Below are 22,085 nucleotides of genomic sequence, written 5' to 3' on the forward strand. Positions count from 1 at the left end.
CTGAGAATAGTTAAGTCAGTCTCAAAGTTCCAGGCCTACTTTAGTTGTTCTGCTCCAGTGAATAGGAATATTATTTGGTAGTTATCCTAATGTGTTACAGGGGAGGAGAGTAAGAATAAAGCATGGTGGATTATTAAAAGAAAAACTCAGGTTCTTTGGTTTCTTAAAAAAACTCCCTAAATCAGTCAGTTGGGTATACCATGAGCCTAATTTAGTATTTTTCAAGACAGCTTCTATATCAGTTTTCCCTTAAGATTTTCTATTCTTTTTGTGATTGCTTGTGAATTTTATATACAGAAAGGTCTCTTCACTTGTGCTAATAAATGTGTGGTAGCATTTCACTGTGAAACTTCAGGACAGTTTACCCCTTGAGAAAAAAAAAAGTTTTCATGGTTTTGTTCTGAGCATAAAAGATAATTTTTTTTTTTTTTTTTGCAAAAATGAGAAACAACTGTTTTGTAGGTACATACCCTTTTCTTCCTACAATCAGTGGTTTTGTTTTTGACGAAATTTGAATTATACATTTCAGTGCCACATATGTCAAATTTTGTCCTTCTACAGGATCAAAATTAGTTCTATTTGCAAAACTTTGGTGTAAAATAATAAAATAAACTGTGTACTTATATATTAAGTTAATCACTTCACCTCATCAGGTACAGGTGTGCTTATGTGACAAAATATATGCTGCATACCTGCATTTCAGTATTATTCATTATAGTATCTTACTATGAAGGTGTCATATTGTGTTACTTTGCAAGATATTTGAGAAATCAGTGTTCTGTATTTGGGTCTAGACAGACAGTGAGTCAATTCTTCTGTTTGCAGACTGGAATATATGTATATTCTTTACTAGAAAAACACTGAAGATAATTCAGTGTTTATGCAACTTCCCTGCTTTCCCCGGGATCAATTTTTTCCATAATACTGCACCTTTAAGTAAGGGGTGGCCTTTTGAAGTATTGTTAACATTTCCAATGGAATATGAATCATGAAAAGTGTTGGAAGTGATGGTTTTTTGTTGTCAGGTAGGGTGAAGGGATTAATTGGTTTTGAACTCACTATTTCAATCCTGTGTTTATGGAGTCAGTGCACAATTCATTTATAGAATGAAAAACTGTGCTTAAAATAAATATTTCTGATATGCAGAAAATGCACTCAAGAATTTATACCACATCTCTCATATTTTTTATTTTTCCAGAAACCAATCATTTTCAATACAGGACCTTGCCATTTGGGAGCTTTAAAATGAATGGAAGTTGGGAAATAGTTACAACTTTGATAGAAACTTGACATAGCCCAAAATTAAATTTAGTTTTGCAGCAGAATTTATTTGTTCAGATAAAGTTAAGAAATTTCTGGAATCGAATGCATCTCCTAGCTAATTATATTTCTAACAAGCTTTGGGAAACTGTAATCTTATGACTCACAAGTAGCAAATAAATTTGCTTAGATCTTGAAGCAATTTAATCTACCCTTTGTATTACTGTATCCTTGAAAAAAACCCACAAATAATTTTGCCGTATTTATTGGAATGAATTTGCAGCTAAATTGCATGTTTTCTGAATTAGAGAGGTATTAAGTAGGAAAGTCAGTTAAATTGTGATGTCAAAGACTGTCCCAGTGTTACTGGTCTGGGAATGATATGTAAAAGATGTAATAGAAGTGGGTGGCAATCAAAAAATTTCTCCTTTACATCTTCACAATGTTTTAATTATACTCTGCCTTTATGTACGTTTTGGTGTGCCTGATGACATAGAAAGTTTTGCATTTGAAGAGGTATGATATGATAGTCATAAATCATTATTCTTATTATGGTTCCCAAAAGGCAGCGGTGTTGCTCAAGGCCACAATTAGGGTTTTAAAAAAGCACCTCAAAACCCCCAAAAACATCGATCAGACAAATCTAGCATGGGATATAACCTAAAATTAAACACTTCAGGAGGATCATGAAGTCTATTTTATGTTCTTAGTGCTGTGCTTAGAGAAGTTGACTAAACTGACTGTTGAACCTAAAATAATGTAGCCCTGTGAAGCTTCACCAAGAGACAGCAGCGGGGAAAAAGGAGGACTCTGATCTACTCACTGAACAGCTCTCTGTATTTTATCTATTGACTCCTAAAATACTTTCCTGAGGGAAATTCTTGGAACTCTGGCCTTCCTTAGGCTCCCTTCCTAATTAATGTCCTGCTTACTGGATGACAAAGCTTTACGTGAAAATTAAATCTCTACTCACTTATTAAAATTTATAGTCTGGTGTGAGAAAACTCATGGAAACTAGAGGTTTTGTTTAAGAACCCTTAGCCTTGTGATTACTGAGTGGTACATTACCCATTTTTCAAGATTGACTCCATAGCCTCAAAAATGTCTGACTAGACAAATTGTTTTTAGGTACCTACATCCATCCTGATGGCCAAGGACAAGTTTTTGTATAAAAACTTTTTCAGAATAGTAGCCCCTAGTTAAGTTTTCAGATATTTTTTAAGCAGTTAGTGTGAATCAAGCTCTGATTTTGACTACTGAGTTAGCTTTGAATGAGTCTTAGACAAAAGCTTCTGCTCTTAATCTTGACTGGGCTTAGGTATATATGATAAATATTTAACTGTTTTTCCTTCTCAAAACAAAGACACGTATGGGCATGCAGAGAAGAGTCTGGAGAATTTAAAACTAAAAGGCTTAAGTGCCTATGAAACTGATCACATTTGTAGTTGGAAAGCAAATTAATTGGAGTTTTGCAGTATTGAGTGCTTATGCTTTAAACATACAAGAATTTTTTTACTGACTAAAGACTTTTGTGTGTTGAGTTGTGCACTGTTGTTAAGAATGCAGTGTAGTGGTGCAGTGAACAGTGTCATAGTTATACTTTCAGCAGAGTATGATTGTTAAATGTGGACAAGAGCTCAGAAATATTCATGACCTTCAGGAAGCAGATTTTCAAGATCAACAATATGCTTTACTCCCTTATTCCTGGCAGAAACTTACCACAGTCTCATGGATAGTTAAACAGGTAGATTTTCCCCTTTTTCAACAACAGCATGTCTTGCAGAAGCTGCTGTGCTTTGGATGTTGATGTTGATTTGCTCTTAATTCCATATCCTTTTTCTTTTCAAATTTTTTTTTTTTATGGAGAAAAGACCAACAGCTGAGTTTCAGGGGTGCCTACAGTATACTGATAACAAACACCATTTATTAAATCTGTAAGAAGAGAGCAGAAGAGCAAGGAGCAGTGCAGAGATGGCTCTCATTTAGCTGGCATACATAGTACATGGCAAGCTGCTAGCTCTAGCTGTTCTCTGTTGTCCACACTGCTAAGTGCTTCTGCTTGACTCCGGTGGGCTTATTTCATGGGCTACATTTTGTCATCCCATAATATTACTGTGACATGCTACAGTAGGGGGATAAGGTGATGTGATGTTGTGCTTGCAGATCTTGCAGAGCTGTAAAATAGTTTGCTAAGGGAAAGAAGCTTACAGATGTTTTAAAGTAGATGAACTAATTACTGAGAAATATGTAATGAACAGCAATCGTGCTGTGGCTGTAGGATGAATTAAATAATCTAGTATGTCTGTTCAGTATGAGAGCCTCATCATTTTGAGATTATATAAAATGAAAAAGTTAAAGGGATACTGTCAATTAGTTAATGTATAAACCATTTCTTTCTTTAAAAACTGTTGGGGAAAATGCCTTCCAACTTCCAGATTTTTTTTCTTGTTCTAAACCCATCACTGCTTGTCAGGCTTTTTTTCTTAACAAGATATAACAAGCTGCGTTTTATGCATGACTATATGCAGTATTTTTGTTCTGCTGTTGCAGAGCCAGCCAGCCAGGAGAGGGAGCACAAGTTAGATAATAAATCCTATTCCCAGAACTGTCCTGACAGCTGTGATGACACTGATCACAAACAAATATTTTTTGGTAGTACAGACTCACAGTTCCTTATTGCTCCATGAAGGGAGAAAGCAGAAGGAGCAAAACACGTAGGAAAAAAAAAATGTATTTCTGCTCAAAAGGACATACTCAGTATCAAGGTTAAGTGGAAAAACAAGCACAAAAATCAGTATGAAAATACTTAACGGTGTCCCTTTAAGGGAGAACATGATTACCTGAAAGTTGGTGGTCTTGGAACTAGGGAAATGGTAAATGAGCAAGGACAGATATAGGAGTTAGATCCAGGCAAAGAAGCAATATAGCCTTGTTGTAAGTGAATTAAAATAATCACATTTGTGCTATGAGAGAAGAGGGAAGGCTTTTTATTTTTTTTTTTAATGGATTTTGATATTAAGTCCTGTCATAATTACATGAGGTTTGGTTACTTTAAAGGAATTTTTCATAACAAGATAATGGAAAAATAGCATTGAAATTTAAAAGCATGTCTTTGTGACTAAATCTTCACATGCTAATGAAAAATATTCAAAACTCATATAAGTTTATCCATGAACTTAGGATAATTTTTGGCATTCATAAAACTGTGATTTTATGTGTACAGGAGAATCCCAATACCCATATGAATAAGGAAAAGACAGAAAAGAAGAGAAAAGAGTTGAGCTTAGAGCCTAGAGATCAGAAAGTAAATGAAAATAATTCAAAATACTTACCTGCCTCGTCCCTCTTCCTGAATACATTACTTCTAAGTCTCTCCACTGATTGTGGAGATACAGGCAAAGATTCTTTCACATTTAGCTTATATACATTGTCACATATCCAGATAGTTTAGTCAAAGGGTATCTTGCTTTTTCTTCATGTTGCATTGTGTTCTGGCTACAAAAGCTAACAATCAGAAACCTGATTTATACTGAAAAAAACAAAGTCTTAAAAATCTCACTGCTTTAACAATTGTTTATAAATAATTGGCAACCTAAAACTTTCCTTCCACTGTGTGAAAAGCACCTTAAAAAAGATGCTCTGCAGTTCCTGCCCTAGAATAGTCAATTGGTATTGCCAAGCAATTGCACGAAACCTTACTTCTCTTTGGCCCAAAAACACAAGGCATTTTGGTTTTTTAAAGTCAGGAACTTATTTTTTTCAGATTTATAGAATGTATATGGCATCATTAATTTATCAGGAGTAGGTCTTCTCAGACTGCCTAAGGCTGCAATGCAAGAGAAGCATTGTTCTGGAAAGCCAGGCTGGGTGAAATATGCATGCGTGGGAAAAATCAAGTTGTTGCTTATTTTTTCATTAACCATATATAAAAACAGCATCTTGTCCTTGTAAAAACCACTTACATTACCTCACTTTGACATTCTACATGATTTATACCAATATATTAGTTCCTTCCATTTATAGTCAGGGCACATTCTGCCAGGCATTCCATATGGCTGTGGTCCTCAGTGAGGATGGCAGAAGCTGTAACATATTACTAGGGGAACACATACTGCCAAGGTTAGAGCTCAGCTGCTAGTATTCCAGGTGAGGAATGCAACCTCTTCTATGGTTGGGTACATTTGGATTATTAACGTTGCCAAGAATACAGCTTTGTGAGGACTTTTTTTTGTGCTTTCTTGTTCTAATGCTCTGGACTTCAAAAATTACTTTTTTAGTAAATGCCAGTTTAGAATCATATTTTTCCTTTTCCCCTGTAAGATTATTTTTAATTTTCATGGTTTCTGCTTAAACATGAGCTGCTCTGATAGATATGGAAAAGCTAGCCCTTGAGATAACGAGGCATGGAAGGTCTGGCGTAGGTAAATGATCCTGCTCACAGTGTCCATGCTGCACATGCGGCTCACTGGTTTTCTGGCAGCACTGCTGACAAGCTTGCCCCTTGGCATTTGTTGTGGCAATTTCTCAGAAATCTTTGTGATAGTGAGAGGTGTGGATCTTGTGTGTGGGTGGAGATATGACAGCAAGCAGAATCAATTCGCAGCTGTGGAATGAGGGTTTGCTAATGGTCCAAAGGGAGCTAAGGAAACAGCAGCACATCTGTCTCACTGGATGTGTGCTGAAACACATTTGTTTTGTGCTTGTAGTTTAACCACCTTGCTTAAGAGAACAAAATAATTTCAGTACTACACAGAATATGTATCTGTACAGCTCTAATACTTTAAATCACAAAATATGTGTTCCCAATAAATTATTACCATATTTTTCTAGCACTCTTCGTACTATGTATTTTAACTTTTCAGTCTTGTCTTTCTTTCTGATAAGGACGTATTTATGTATGTTTGTGGTGATGTTTTGTTCACTTTAGTCTAGTGGTCTGCGATGTTCCCAAACCTCTCAGAGATTTGAGAAAGTCCAGGAGTGCACAGCTTTACAATATGACATTTATAGCTCTGAAAACCACATTATTATTTTCAGATGTCTTTTAGAGGTTTATATGACGCTTTGTTTTTTGTTACTCAATTACTGCTGAAGCACACAATCTTATTGCACACACTGCATTTCTCAATAGGTTCTTTTAGGGCTGCTTATGGAATTTGACTATAGTTTTCTCTGCTGGTGTAGATGATATGGACATTTCTCATTTCAGTCTTACATGAGATCTGTCCGTGCAAGTTCCAAGACTAGTTGTAGGTCTAGTGCCACGAGATCAGTTATTGACATGTCACAGACTCATTGAACAAAAGAATGCATTTTACATCTGATGTGTGTTTCCTTTGAGTTCCTTTGCAACAGTGTTCTTTACCTGTCACCAAAGTTTTAAAAGGGTTGTTGATGTTTTTTGGTGTGTGTGATTAAGTATTTTTTCTGTAGTTCTTTTCTCTTCCTTTTAAGAGCTATATGTACTTAAAAAAATTGGGCAGTTAAATTGGGCTATTGTTGACCAATTATTGCCTAATTAATATCTTTTTATACCCTACAAATAAATGTGTGTGTGTCCATTCAAATAGTTGTTTGTCTGTCATTTGTCATGTACACTGTGAAAAGTAATACTGACTATTCATGATCAGTGCTATATTACTGACATTTAACATTATTACTTGCGTCCAGGGCACATTCTGCCAGGCATTCCAACTTTTTATGGTTGCAATGTTTTCCTAAATAAAGTAAATTGAATTCTAAATTATTAATGAATGTTTGTTACATGAAATGAAGAAAAAGCTGTGTAATAAAAAACATAGGCTTTTTCATCCTTTTTGTTTCTGTGAAATGATAGATTCTGAATTCAAAACAAAAGAATTATATAAATATCACGTGTGCTACCCAGCTCAAGCCATTTGTCTATTAAGAAGTAGTTGCCAGACAAACTCTGTACAAAACAGTCTTCCGATGAATCATTAGACAGTCAAATCTGGAAAATTCTGGCAAAAAAAAAATTAAAAAACTTAGGCTGAATGCTAAAACTTATTTCAACGGTCTGCAGTAACTTCTTTGTATTGAGTAGGAGGAATTCAGTCTCTGTACTACTTGGAAATGTACTCAGTAAAAATTACCACTCTTAGCTAATCAGTTTTCTTGTTGACTTGATTGCGAATGTGCAAAGCTCAATCACTGTGCAGTATCATTCTCTACACCTACACCAGAGGGGTGCAGAAGGTCATTAGTACAAAAACCTATGATGAATATAACAATAAGAGTCCTTAATTCAGAAATAAGTAACACATTCAAAATTTAAATAGATGTGTAGTACGGGGGAAAAAAAAGGAACAAAGTTGTTAAAAGAAAAATCTCTTCTCACATTCAAATTTAGAGATGTAGCCACAGTCTTGAACAGGTCAAAAAGGTCACAATATTAAATTAAATTAGATCTAAGGAAAAAAAAAATCTGTAAAATCAAGTTGGTTTAATACATTAAATTTCTGTATTCCTTTTTTTCCCTCTACTTGCTCTCATTTTGTGCTTAGCCATTTTAAAAGTACTTATATTATATTTCATTTTATACATTATCAGCTGATTGCCTGTATGTTAATTTGTGTTAATGGTTCCTATGGCAACTAAAAATGCGTTATATCATGGATAACACAACATTATATCATGGATAATAAGTTACATATTTATTGTTCCAAACTTTCATATTTTTAAAGACAGTATTTCACAATAACTTTTGGACATAGGATGCTTCAGAGGAAATTATTTCTCTTTTTTGTGTCCTTTCAATACCAAATAATCAAACTCAGTGTGTCATCACCTAAGATGTTAATGTGAATACTCTTATATCAAATAATAATTTCTCATAACATTTACTTCAGCATTTGCTCGAAGGACACAGCCCTTTTTCACATCTACCAAATTAAACACTGGACAAAGCAGGATGTCAGCTTAAGAATTTGGAATAACTATGAAGGGTAGATCCCTCAAATGAGTATTAGTGTTGGCCCTGCCACTGTCCTTTCCACAGAATATAATTAGACCTGATGCAGTTTTGTAATTTGCGTCCCCAGCAATGCATTACGTTTATCTTTTTGTTAGCCCTTTTAGCATGTAGGTAATGCTTATCCCTTACTATTTCTTCTCCTAGAGGAGTAACTTATAGGACCAGATTTCATCAAGTACTGGTACCTTTCAATATCTGCTCACTATGACAAGGCAAGAGGCAGATAGCCTTGCATATAAGCATTTAAAAGGTAACAAAAGATGCCTGCAAGAATTTTTTCTAAATGCATGTGCCATTTCTTCTCTGCTTGCAAGGATAGAATTGAAACCACATATGTTCCTAAAACTGTAATGTTTTAGGAACTGTAACTGTAATGTAATATGTTCCTAGAACTGTAATGCTTTCAAAGAAGTAAGGTACTCTCACTGTAGGTACTGGGTTCTAAAATAAAAGGTATTGGTTTTGGACTTCTTAGTAAATCTAACCAATAATAAAAGCGTCTCATTTATCTTTGGTATTGTACTCAAGAGAACAAACAACAACTATTTTTTATATGATATGTCGGGTCCGTAATTTTTTTCAAAAATATAGATATTAGGAAAAACATGGAGAATTCTTTTCATGGTTTCTCTCATTGCCAACAAATTCTGTCAGGATGTGAAAAGAAAATATAGACTAGAAAATAATTCTGTTAGTCACTAAAAATTAGATTAGCCATTTAAATAATCCAGTTAAACACTGTTTTCAAATAAGATAATTTTGCAGTAGAGGAAAACCTAATTAATGTTTTTTAATAAACCTAAAATGCCAAGATTAAACCTTACTAACAGTTTCATTTCAGCTGAAGAGAGGTTAGTTTAATTATCTATTGCAAAAACACTACACATAGAGCACATAAGTCATATTCTTGCAAACCCCTTTAATTTTGAAAAATACATATCTTAAGTAGTTGTTATAGTAAGACATGAGTTTTGTAATTTATTAATTAGTGTTGCACCCATTTATTATTTTTTATTAGTAGTATTTTGTTATTTGGTTTTTATCATGTTTATTATTTGGGCATTTTATCTATCTTGTTTAGTTCTCTAATTAAACACCTGTGTATTTGTGGTACAGAAATGCCTTAGCTTTAGTTAGTAACAAGTGTCTTTTCATGGTAGCTGCTTCATAAGCAGTGTATGAAATAGAATTCTTTTGACTTTTCTGTCATACTCTTTGGATCTATCCTTGTTTCTGTGGTTTGTATTGTTACTTTATTAAGTAAATTTGACAGACACTTAGGCAGGTATAAGACACAGAGCTTTGTTTATTTGTGTATGTCACTGGCTTTTTTAGTGAATTCAGTGGTGTAATTTCTAGACTGTTGCAGTTTCTTTGATTCCTTGCCATATTTGAAGTTATGTGATTTCAGTTGATATAAACAGTAATTTTTATGCTGCTATCGAAGAGTAACCTTGTCTGTAAGACAAAACACATCTTCTGAAAGTGAACTGATTTTTCATGCTTTTGCAGGATGTGAAAAATCGACGAAACCCTCGCCTTGTACCGTATGCTCTTCTGGATGATCGGACAAAGAAGTCCAACAAAGACAGTCTTCGGGAAGCAGTCCGCACCCTTCTAGGCTATGGTTACAACTTGGAAGCTCCTGATCAAGATCATGGTAATTAATTTCGTCTTTTTTTCTCAAAAGAAAAGTTATAATTTTGCACTCTGCTACTGAATTTGTTGGTCCAATGAAATATTTTGAACGGTCTTTCCAAATCTAGTAGATGCTTTTCTCCATTCTCTGTTCTCTTAGATCTTAATTTCTTTATTTCCTGATTGTTTCTTTTCCTTTTTGTTTCTTTTCCTTGTCCTGTGGCCTCAAATGAATATTTACAAAAGTAACATTTTTTACATTTTAAAGGAATTATTTACAATTTAAACCAATAAACGCAATTTTTGGAGTAGTTTTTATTTAACACTATATTTGCTATTTCAAGAAAAAATAGGAAAAAATACATAAACTCAGTAGATGTGAATTTTATATTCCTAAAATTTTAACTTTAAATAAGGAAGACATCTACAGTTTGTGTACGATCTTGTATTTAAACACTTAAAGCTACAAGATAAACTTTTCTAAAATGAATTACTGCAAACCAAATTTCTGTGAATGTCGACCTGCAAGTCTAGAATTTGATAGTCTGTTAGAGCCTTTAAGTTCCCTGGACTTTCTCAGGTCTTGGAAGTTGAATTAGACTACAGGGAAATTTTAATTAACTTTGTAATTAAATTAAAATTTATTCAAAGTTTTCTTTGAACTTGCATCATTGCCAGGTTGAATGTTTTCTTGATACTGTGGGCAGTATTTTCAGTTAGAGACATTCTAGACAAGAAATTAAAATCTGAACTATTAACAAAGAATTTTAAAAGAAAGTACGATGTTTAACTTAACAGCTGCAGCATATATGATGTTAAGAAAGTACAAGAAATCAGGAGACATAATGTACAAATAAAACAAATAGAACTAACCCCTATCAACTTTATTTTAAAAGTTCATTTAGAGATAAGGTGTGGTGGTGCTTAAATTCAATTCCAATTGGGTTTTCACTGCTCCAGTTTGGTTTTATAATTTGTGTTTTATAATTTTGTAATTATTACTATTGTTTAAGATGGCCTCTCCTTCCCTCTCCTTCTCTCCTTCCCTCTCCTTCTCCCCTTCTCTCCTTCCCCCAGACTTTCCCGCCAAAACCTTGGTTGTCCTGGTAACCCTATCCCATAATAGTTGTTTACCACTTTTCTGTTAAGTGTCAATCTTTAAGTTATATAACTTCCCCACCCCCTCATCATGTATTCCTCCTCCCCAAGTTACTTATTATTGGTTCAAAAGTTGTGCATTCCCTCATTATACATTGGCAAAAGGTTGTGATTGGTCCCACGCAATCCCACCCCTGTAACCCACTCAATAAAGAGCCGTGCCATCTCGAGGCCAGCGTCTCTCCTCGGAGCGCTGCCTTGGGGACCACGCACCCCTTGGTTGCACACCCTGAGAGTCCCGCCTTTCTATTCTGCGCACTATCCGCACCGTGGTCGGGTTTGCCCACGCCTCTGGCAAAGTGGCCCCCTGGATGTAGTGGCGGCAGGGCTGGCCGGAGCTGCACCCATTGGAGAAGCCGAACCACTGCAATAAGGAAATATGGAATAATCAAATTGAAACTAGCATCATTATAATCTCAGCAAAATTTGAAATTTTTGAGGAATTTGTCTAAACCTTTTTTTTTTTTTCTTTGTATAGTGGCTGTTGAGTTTTGACCTATTTCGGCCACAGATGTTCAGTAAAGCATTTCTGCAGAAGAGATAACTCATACCTAAAGTGTACACAGGAAACCTACCATTTGGAATTTCTTTTCCAAAGCTCATGCATGCTCTGATCCTCAGCTTTTATGAGACACTGCCATTCAATTACACTTAAAATATGAAGCATTGCTGAGACCATGAATGTGTAACAAGGCTGGATTGCTGAGTAGGTAGAACAATGTTCCTTAGTGGAATGGACAATGTTGGTGGCAAAATGCCATGGTCTCAATCTTAAATCTGCCAAGATTGGAGAGTATAACTCTGCTGCATAATCCTAGAATTTTTTCCCCTCCAACTCTTGGAAAGGAGTTGCTGCAAAGAAAGATTGAGCATGAATTCTTCATGGTTCTGAGAAGGTGGATTGGCTGGTACAGGAGGCCTTTGCCTCTTGTCAGGATATAGGGGCTGTCTAATGGTGAGACGGGGAGAGAGCACACTCCTTTTGCAGAGTCTCTTCCACATCCTGCTGAACAATAGTAATCCCCTTTTTCATTTAAAGCCCTGAGAACTACATGCTGCTGCTTTTCCTTGGGAACGAACTTTTGAAAACCACTATCTTTTTCTTTAGAATACAGAGGTTGTTTGGCTGGTTCTGTGACTGGAGTTACTGATGAAATACAAAGAACATGAGTGCAATCCTTGAATCTGAAAGATGTGATCAAGGTTGTTGCAAAATTCCCAGAGGAAAGGAACTGTACAACAGTGTCTGATGAATTGATCTTTCTTGAGCAAAGACTGAAATTGTATTCCACAGAAGATTTTTATAATCATTTTGGGGATTTAGATTTTGCAGTTTGTCAGCTTCTCATCTTTTGGGGATGCATAAAACATGTCACAAGGATCCTCTCATCAGCCAAAATCCATATTGTTAATAAGGGATTTAGAGCCCTCTAGTGGTGTTCTGCATCTCCAATCATTAATTTTTATTTAAACATTAATTTTACAAAGTTCTCTAGTATTGGTTTTTATGTTTTGTTATTATTAATATTTGCTGGTTTCCCACAGCAGCTGTATTTTAGGGATTAGAATCTGAAAAAGAAACAATTCCTCAGTTACCATGCTTTGTGGTGTTTCATCCCTACAGGTGAGGTACTAAGGGTCTTCAAAAGTGTTCTTAAGGCATTAATTGTGTAGACTATCAAAGAGAAAATTTTACTGATAAAGAATTACGTGGCAGAGAGTTGCGTTGCTTAGAGGAAACTTAATGAACCTCACCTAACTGAAGTCAGGCATGATGGCATGAGAAGTGATGGTTAATTGTGAAGGATGTGATTTTATAGGCTATCCTAGGTGATATTTGAAATGTGGACCTTGATGTGTGTGAGAAAACAGAAGAGAAAGGGAGAAGTTCTTAGCATGCTCTAAGAAACAGGCGCAAGTAGGTGCGGACAAATTTGATCTTACAACAAACTCAGGGAAAAGAGGAATTGTGGTGATTAGACTGGAATGCTGACTTTTCAAATATTGCACAGACTTTATTTGATACATTACAAATTTGTGGGGAAAGATACATGCTTTTGACCTTTACCCACCCCAAATCTGAGAAAAAGAATTAGAGTGATCCTTGAGTCATCTGTTTGTAGCTGCATTCAGATTTCTAAGTTCTCCTCTCTTTGTGTGTGTGATGTTTACTTGTTGTTGTTTTGGGTTTTTTTGTTGCTTGTTTTAACCACTGATTCCCAGAACGGACAAGGCCACTTTCCCCACACAGTCGTTCTGCTGGCACATTCTTCTTATCATGTTTATGCTCAAAGGGATTCCTTTACATTTACCTTTTGCTTTTGCTTTCGCTGTTTCTTGAAAGTAGTTGAAAACAGTACTTTCTGCATGGATTATTTTTTCCCCCTTATATTTATTTTTATTATTTTAACCCTTACAGCAACAAGACTGGACGTGTGCAGTGGGATAATGGAAAAATTCAGGATCTTCCGCACAGAAAAGACTTATGCAGTGAGAGCTGGGAAGTGGTACTTTGAGTTTGAGGCAGTTACTGCAGGAGACATGAGAGTTGGTTGGACCAGGCCAGGCTGTCTGCCAGATCAGGAACTTGGCTCAGATGAAGAGGCTTTTGTTTTTGATGGCTTTAAGGTTTGTATGTGTTTATCTGTAATAATATGAGGGACTGCAAAACTTTTAATTTGTGCGTCTCTTTCCATGTATCATTGCCTCAATTGCCTTCCCTGCTTTCATTTATGTTTCATGAAATTATTTCTCTGTCTTTGAGGGCCTAGGGAAAATAACTAGTATCAGTGTCACCTGAAAAATCAATTAGCAAGGTTTGGCCTTTCTATAATGTTTTTTCACAAATTTATGTGTTTCTACAGTATAAATAAAGAATTGAAAATTAAAGTGGCTTAATCAAATTCAAAATACTGGCAGAGCTGTAATTAGCTATGAATAATTTCTTTTAAGTTTTACTCTGTTGTTCTCTCTATAAGAAGTGCCATTAGGGAATAAATATGGTTAAGATAATTAATAGTGTTTGAGGCAAACTTCAATACAAAGTTTTTGTAGAAATGTAAGAGTTCCGAAGACTATAGCTAGGTTTTCAGGGAAATCCTTACAGCTTAAATGAAGTATGATAGAAATCATTAAGGTTTGCTCAAATTTAACTCTGTGTGAAAAAAAAGACTGAAATCTAGTAGAAGATATTTATAGGAAAAAAAAAAAACCCCTTTATATTACTGACTATCTTCAGAATAGATTAAATGACTCATTGAAATTTTTAATTTCAGAATGCAGGAAGTGCAACTGCCATCCAAACCCTAATTGTTATTAAGGTTACTCATGAATCACTGCCAACTTCTTTATTGTAGCTGGTGTTGGAATTAATGTCCCTTATTACTTTTAAAATATGTCACAGAAATCAACAGTATTCCTGGATGTAGCCAGCAAGATAAACTTCTCAAGATGTATTTTATTTATGCTCTGGGAATTTGTTTTCCACTCTTAGAGAACTGAAAAGTTCTTTTTGTAAAGTGTCCTATGTAAATCATTCAAGTCCTCATAATAGCTGTGTAGTTGCCTTCTGAATCTTAGGGTTTGACATTTATTTCTCAGTCCACAAAACTATTTTATTGTGTTTGATTTTAATGGGTTATTTCCTTGGTTGGAAAAAAAAAATTGACCTTCATGGTACTGAGAAAGGTCCATTGGTTTTGTACAACTTCTAGGATGGATACAGTGCCTAAAAATCTACTTCTGATGAAATACATGAATAGGAATCCTATCTGTTATTAGTTATTAACACTTTTTTTTTCTATGCTTGGTTACAAGAGTTCTTAACAGATGTTAATTTATTAGAACTCCAGTCCAAGACCCTATCGAAAGCCTTTGCAGTCTTTGACTTGAAAGTCAGTCAGAGGGATCATTAATCATGCCCTCAGCTACTCTGAAATCTGTCAGGAACCCAGTGCTTTTCTCATTCACAGCCAGTTCTATTCCTTCCAAAATCTGAGAGAAAGATTAATTTATTTTGCACAAAATATTTTAAGAATTATACTTAAGGAAACAATACAGATTGTTTGCAAGTAATGAATTTATGGGCTGCTAAAGTAAATAAAAACGATTTCTAAAAAGAGTTTGTGAAGTAGCTATTAAACATTGTAATTGATAGTATATTAGTGTGATTACAAGTCTTTCTTGGAACTTCTGCAGAAAACTAAACTATACTCTTACTTCTTCCTAAAATGTTGAAATAGCAATTTTCCATGTCAGCTCTCTTTGCAATGTTTTATACTGCTGATGTGAGGGGTGCTTGCAGGAAGTTAATTCTTGGATTTCCATATTCAAAGTCAGCTTGAAGTACTCATAGACACAGTTTTGGAATGATATCCTGTGAAAGCGTTCATTTTAATGACATCTTAATTGAGTCAGTTAATTATTAGTTCTACCCTTAAAGACGACAAGAACACATACATTGTCAATATTTTTCTTTTAAATGCCTATAATTATTTTCAGGCACAGCGGTGGCATCAAGGTAATGAGCATTTTGGCCGCTCTTGGTTGGCAGGAGATGTTGTTGGATGTATGGTTGACATGAATGAGCACACTATGATGTTCACGTTAAATGGTGAAATCCTGCTTGATGACTCAGGATCGGAACTTGCATTCAAGGACTTTGAGGTTGCTGATGGTAAGAATATATGTTGTTAACTTGCTATTGTTTTTTGTTCTGACTTCACTTTAATGTGTTTCTTTGGTGTTTCATGTCCCCCTTCTCATCCCTGCCTCTGCCTTTCCTGCCTTGTCATTTTACTATTTGATTAGTATTTGTCTTTTGGAAAGGAAATTTGCTGGGCATGACAATGAGGAAGGGCTTTTTTCTGTAGTGGTCTTTGTGGCTGTCTTTTGTTGTGAGACCCTTTAATTGTTTTTCAGGGATGTATCTGAAGAGGCAGATTTATTACTTTTGATATTTCCTCCTCACTGCAGTAGCTCACCATATGATGTAATAGAATTATAGAATGCATCATAGAATGGTTTGAGTTGAAAGGGACCTTTTAAGAGCACCTAGTTCACCCCCCTGCTGTGTGGGGCAAGGACATCAGATTTTATCTAGGTGAAATACTGAAATAATACTAAGTGCTTACCCAATTAGTGAGAAACTGTGGTAGCAAATTTAAGCCATCTTTAGGATTTTGTTTTAGCACTGGGAGAGAAATGACACCTGATCCAGTCAGTTGATAAAAAACTATCCTGCAAAATATTCTGCTTAATTCTAAACCAGCAGATTGACCTTTGTTCTTGTTGTCGGGTTCTTGGCACAGGTTTCAGCATCCACAAGTGGGTGCTGGTTTCCTGTGAAGACATAACTTACGAGATTGCTAGAGATGGCAAAGATTGTGAGGGTCTGTCAAGTGATAGATTGATTCTGTACCAAAGAAGTATTTTTATTTCTTATTTATTATATACCTGTGTACAGATAGAAACTGAAAAGGGTTAAGAAATTGTATTAAGTAAGTTAACTGCCTGAAACTTCTGAACTATGGTAATGTTAAAAAAAAATTAGGCTTTAAGCTTTCATTTCTTGTAGGCACATATATTCTACCATAAATATTATACATCTGCTAAACAATACAGCTGTAGCTGAGAGATAAAATAAAATTTATTGAACAATAAGAGCTCCACATGATACTGTTGGGTTACTCATCCATACCCTATTCCCATGGGAAATATGAATTCCATACATCTTAATTAGGCAATTCCCTCTTTGAATTTTAACCTCTTTATTTTCATCTGGATTTCTGAGTATTCTACTTTCCCGAGTACTTTGGGAGATTTTTTCCCCCTTCCTCTGCCATACATTAGGAATCAGAAATATTTTAATTTTATTTAAAATTACATAATTGCCATCTATTTTCTGGACTGGTGCCTGTTACTTTACTGCCTTTGGATTTCCTTAGATGCAATGGTAACATGATGAGGGAAAGGAATATATAAACAGATTAGTGTTATGTGCAAAAAATCATCTTGTTGCCATTAGATTTTAATGGATTTCCAATTATTAGTTAGTATACTCCCATTGAGGAGTAGGGGATTCTGAAAGAAACTCAAATTCCATTAAATTCTCAGGGGAAGCTGCATTTATTCCGAGTTGATGAAATCACAGTGGCATACTTTTTGTGGTGCTTGTTTCTAGCTGCAGGTTCAAATTGAAACAGATCTCTCTGCTAAAGGAGTTCCTGGCTTGACATGGAGTCTTTGGTAACCATGTCAGAGACTTTAGGTCAAAGCTCTCAGATTTTGCACAATGTCCTTGTAGTTCACATTAAGTTCCTTTAGTATTGTTTTTGTAGGAAAGCGCTTCCCCTTTGAAATAAGATGTCCTAGTCTGTTGTCAAGGGAATGTACTGATTGATCTCAGACTTAATAACTCCAAAGCTGTATTTGAAATTATTATGCATATTTAATACACATGAAATTGCTAAAATCAATTTATGGAGCTTTTTTTTTTTTAAAGTTTGGTTCTGTTACTCTTGCTTAACAGCCCTGAGACCTTTCTGCAGGTCACTTCAATCAGTGAATCATGTGCGTGTTGTGTTGCTGCAAAAAGGAACCTTTTGTGTTAGAAGGCAGCCTTAGAGTAAATCAGTCCTGTAGATTTAATTTACTTAGGAACAAAGAAAAGAGGATATGGTGCTCTGCCAGCTAAGGTAATACAGCTTGTGCTGCATGTTAGGTTGTACTACCAACAAGAGGAGCTCTTTGGGATTATGGCAGATGAATTTAGTTATGAGATATCATCTCAGTAGTAAAATTGATGAACATAATTGCATCCTAGTATGCATTTTTAGCAGATAAATTTAACTGTAGATATGAACAGGTACACTTGTACAACCCAAAATTTTATTTTGGCAAGTCGTGATCTCTGTGAGCAGGTACCGTTTGAAGTGTTTGAGAGATTGAATCAGGAGGTTTGTGTTGTATTCTTGAAAGGAGAGAACATTATGAAAATGTTGCTATACTGTGCTTTTGCTATGTATGACAGACAGTGCTAGAGGATTACTTTCCATGTGGTAGTGTTCAAGTCTTTTTACTTGTTTAGCTATTTCATACAGTGAAATAAAATTGGCTCCATAGCCCAGTTACGTATCTGGAGATTAAGAGCCAAGTTAGGGGTAAATAATCTTTTTATATAACCTCTAGCATGCAAGGGTTACATGGGATATGTGAATAATAATATCTAAAATGGCTGGATATCCATACAAAGATGGCTATTGAAATCCCTTTTTATTCTGTAGAAAGACATGTAGCTCCCTTAACCACACACCCCCTATAAGATGAGATGCTCTGTCTTCACCATGTATAGAAGAGCCCTAAAACACCTAAATGACAATGAAATCATTGGAAAATCAATGCAGAATTTCACCAGAGACAGAACTAGGATTTTCACGGTTAGGACCAGGGCTAGTGTCAATGTTCTCTTTATACAGAGCTACAGTTACAGTTATGTGCAGGAACCAGCTGCATGTACTGTACCTTCTGTTATCAGTGAGAACTGTATTGGTGAGAAGGATGTCATCTTGATTTCACATTGCCTCCTTTGGAAAGTTTGACGAGATACACTACATTGAGTAAAAACATCAATGACAGCTTTACCTGTGTGGGAGGTTTTCCTGTGCTTCTTTGTTTTCTTTCAGGGAATTTTGCAAATGCTCATTTACGTTTTGTTGCATTTTATTTGTGTGTGTATTTTAAATACTTGCTTCACATCTAATCTGTCTGGGAGGTTTGGGGTTTTTCTTTGAAACCACAGAAAAATGCGTAGGTAGAAGAATTACCATTTTTTGGGTGATGAGATGAGAATCATAAGGTTATTGAAAACAATTTTGATTTTGGCTTTGCTTAGCAGCTTTTGCAACATCTTGTGGATCCCTCAAACTTAACAGGTAGCCTAGTAAGTTCTCCCTACTAGAGCTGCTAGGCTTTATCATGGCACATATCTCTATAGGCGAATGTGATTTTCTAACTATAACTAACATTAGTTATGTGCTGTTTAATACAATTTTGTTGTGTTTAGTGTTGGAAAGCACTTGCATTATTGTCCATCACTAGATTTGCACTAGCAGAATTGACATATATCATGTCTGTTATAGCTCTGTTAGCTGAAGAGTTGATGCCTTGTAATTTAAGAGCCAAGCTGTGAAGATAAAAATCTGGACTTCAACTTATGGCTAATAGTGTTATGGTGTTAAATGTATCATGTCTAATACAAATGCACATGACAACCAGTTATGTGTATATGTAGTAAAATCTTCAAAAAGTGGTGCTGAAGGTGGACAGTAATTCCTGTAGATGGTGCTCTGGAGTTTGCTTTTTCTCTAAAGAACAAACATCATGACTAGATATTCTGCTCTTTTTTTTAATCTGGAAGCCTAATGAAAAGTGAGGAACTACTTTGTATTTTGTCCTTATATTTTTCAATACCTATTATATTCACATGAATCAGAATCACTGAACAGAGCTTCATGTTTCTTGTTGATAAAAAAAGAAAACATTTTGTTAATAACTAGGTCAAATGAATCTACAAAGTAGCTTTTAGCTGTGGAAATTGAAAAGTGGAATGAAAAGAAATAGAAGGAATAAAAGATTTTCTTAGGTTTTTAGACTGTGAAGCTGAAATCGAGAGAAAAAAAAAAAGTGCAGTTCACTAATGTTCATTATGTACAACCCACATGTTCTTTCATCTTGTTTTAAGGATTTCTACCTGTGTGCAGCCTGGGCCCATCTCAAGTGGGAAGAATGAACTTCGGAAAAGATGTCAGCACTCTAAAATATTTCACTATATGTGGCTTACAGGAAGGGTATGAACCCTTTGCTGTTAATACAAACAGAGACATCACCATTTGGCTGAGTAAAAGGCTTCCTCAGTTTCTACCAGTGCCACAAAACCATGAACACATTGAGGTTTGTGATCACAGAGAAATGTTTCTAGGCACTTGAATATGTTTGAGTTGTTTCTACTTTCGTACTTCCAAACAAGATTTTAACGTGATATGTTGACCCAATTCTGGATGACCCTTAACACCTGTTACAAATTTCCTATATTCTGTAGGATTGCAAAGAATGTAATTGTTTGATTGATAGTTTTTCTTTCTGCAAAACCTATGGCATGTGTTAACATGACATTCTGAGAGACAAATTATACAAGATGTCCTCTTTAAGAGATCTTTATGCTGTGAGAGCTATGTAATAAAATTCCAGAAACTGGGCATTTTTAAATTAAAAAATACCATGTGTTCTAGTGCACACACTTTTTGATTTTTTCATAGCTAATTGGTTTTGATTGTAATAAATATTAATTAGCTGATTGTGTCAACACTTATGTCCCAATCAGTTGTACATCTTGATGGAACTGAAATCATGCCTTGTAAGTTTGCCATGAAATCCATCTGAAATAATGTAATAAGAACTCTTTTTCAGCTAGCGTGTAGTATTTAAGAAACAGTTTATGTTCTTTCATAAGTACATCCATGATTTTTATTCCTTGGTCCTGAGAGTTGGATTTCTGTTGCAAAGAGTTATGGTGAGAAGCATAGTTTTTTTGAGAGGTTTTTTTTTGTTTTTTTTTTTTTTTTTTTAATTTAACAATGCAGCAACAGAAACATCCACTCCTCATAGTATTTTTCCCCTTCAAAACGGCAGCACATGATTGCAATGCGGTAGACTGTTGACACCATGCTGTTGCAAGTTTTGCAAGTCATGGATGCTTATTGTAGAAATATAAATTGAATATTTATGTGGCAGAAAAAGCATCAGCTTCTAAAAAACTACATCTTTATGTATTGTAGGTGATGAGAATTGATGGCACCATAGACAGCTGCCCCTGTCTGAAGGTCACACAGAAGTCCTTTGGCTCACAGAACAGTAAAACAGATGTCATGTTTTTTCGATTAAGCATGCCCATTGAATGTGCTGAGGTGTTCTCCAGATCAGCTGCAGGAGGGTTACCAGGCTCTGGTCTTTTTGGCCCAAAAAATGACTTGGAGGATTATGATGCTGATTCTGATTTTGAGGTTCTAATGAAAACTGCTCATGGTCATCTTGTTCCTGACCGGACAGAAAGAGAAAAAGACGCCACAAAACCAGAGTTGAATAACCATAAAGATTATGTTCAAGAAAAGCCCTCACGTCTTAAACAAAGGTTAGTAGCTTGCTACTGGCTGCTTTTTCCACCCCTGTCCCTTCTGCTTCTCAAAGTAGAGGGAAATGACTTGACAGACCAGTCAAGTAACTTTTGAATATACATTTTAAGGTCAGCATTAAGTGCTTTTTAAAATGAGCTTGTCTCTTTCTGTTTTCTGAATAATTTGCCTCTGTGTTTGAGTTTTTAGTAGAGATTTTAATTTTACTTTTTTTTTGTTGCAGATTTATGCTCAGGAGGACAAAGCCAGATTATAGCACGAGTCACTCTGCACGGCTTACTGAGGATGTGCTAGCAGATGATAGGGATGACTATGATTATTTGATGCAAACTTCCACGGTATTGCAATATAGGATTGATGTTTTAGCTGTTTGGGGTTTTTTAGTTGTTTGGTTTGCATTTTTTTAAATACATGTTTTTTCTTGCTCTAAGTGTTTCAGAAACATTCTAATTTTCAATTTAAATGTCTATGGTAGTTCTGAAGTTCTACTTAAGTTGAGACTGTTTTGTCCCTTTTATTTTGATTTGATTGTCAGTCTAAAATATTTTCCAAGTGAAAACCTATAAACTAGTTGAATCCATTTTTGAAACTATTATTGATAACACCATACATAGAAGAAGAAGATTAAACAATTTTAGAATGATGGAATAAATTGGAAGAGGAAGATTAAACTAGTAGGTCAGTGTTCAGAACCATTTGAAAACATCTCTACTAATTCTTCAGAACATTTATTTAATGGAATTCCCAGTGAAAGTTTTGTGCAAGTTTTGTAGATCTTTCTCTGACATGATCAGTTCCATAAGTACTCCTTCATCAATGTTCAAGGGAAAACAAATACTCCTCTTCTG

General features: G+C 35.2%; 1 protein-coding gene across 1 annotated transcript in view; it reads left to right on the forward strand.

Annotated features, from left to right (window-relative positions):
* Window positions 1-22,085, forward strand: part of RYR2 (ryanodine receptor 2) — a gene marked incomplete at its 5' end in the record, with an annotated part of 385,437 nt that overhangs the window by 232,332 nt on the left and 131,020 nt on the right. Inside the window, 6 exons of the mRNA XM_083858180.1 lie at window positions 9,767-9,914; window positions 13,470-13,678; window positions 15,551-15,725; window positions 19,791-19,999; window positions 20,884-21,236; window positions 21,461-21,575. Coding sequence (XP_083714306.1) covers window positions 9,767-9,914; window positions 13,470-13,678; window positions 15,551-15,725; window positions 19,791-19,999; window positions 20,884-21,236; window positions 21,461-21,575 — 1,209 coding nt within the window. The remainder of the gene's footprint in view (window positions 1-9,766; window positions 9,915-13,469; window positions 13,679-15,550; window positions 15,726-19,790; window positions 20,000-20,883; window positions 21,237-21,460; window positions 21,576-22,085) is intronic.

The sequence above is a fragment of the Zosterops lateralis genome (assembly GCF_965231275.1).
Source record: "Zosterops lateralis genome assembly, chromosome: 3".
In the NCBI taxonomy this organism is placed as follows: domain Eukaryota; kingdom Metazoa; phylum Chordata; class Aves; order Passeriformes; family Zosteropidae; genus Zosterops; species Zosterops lateralis.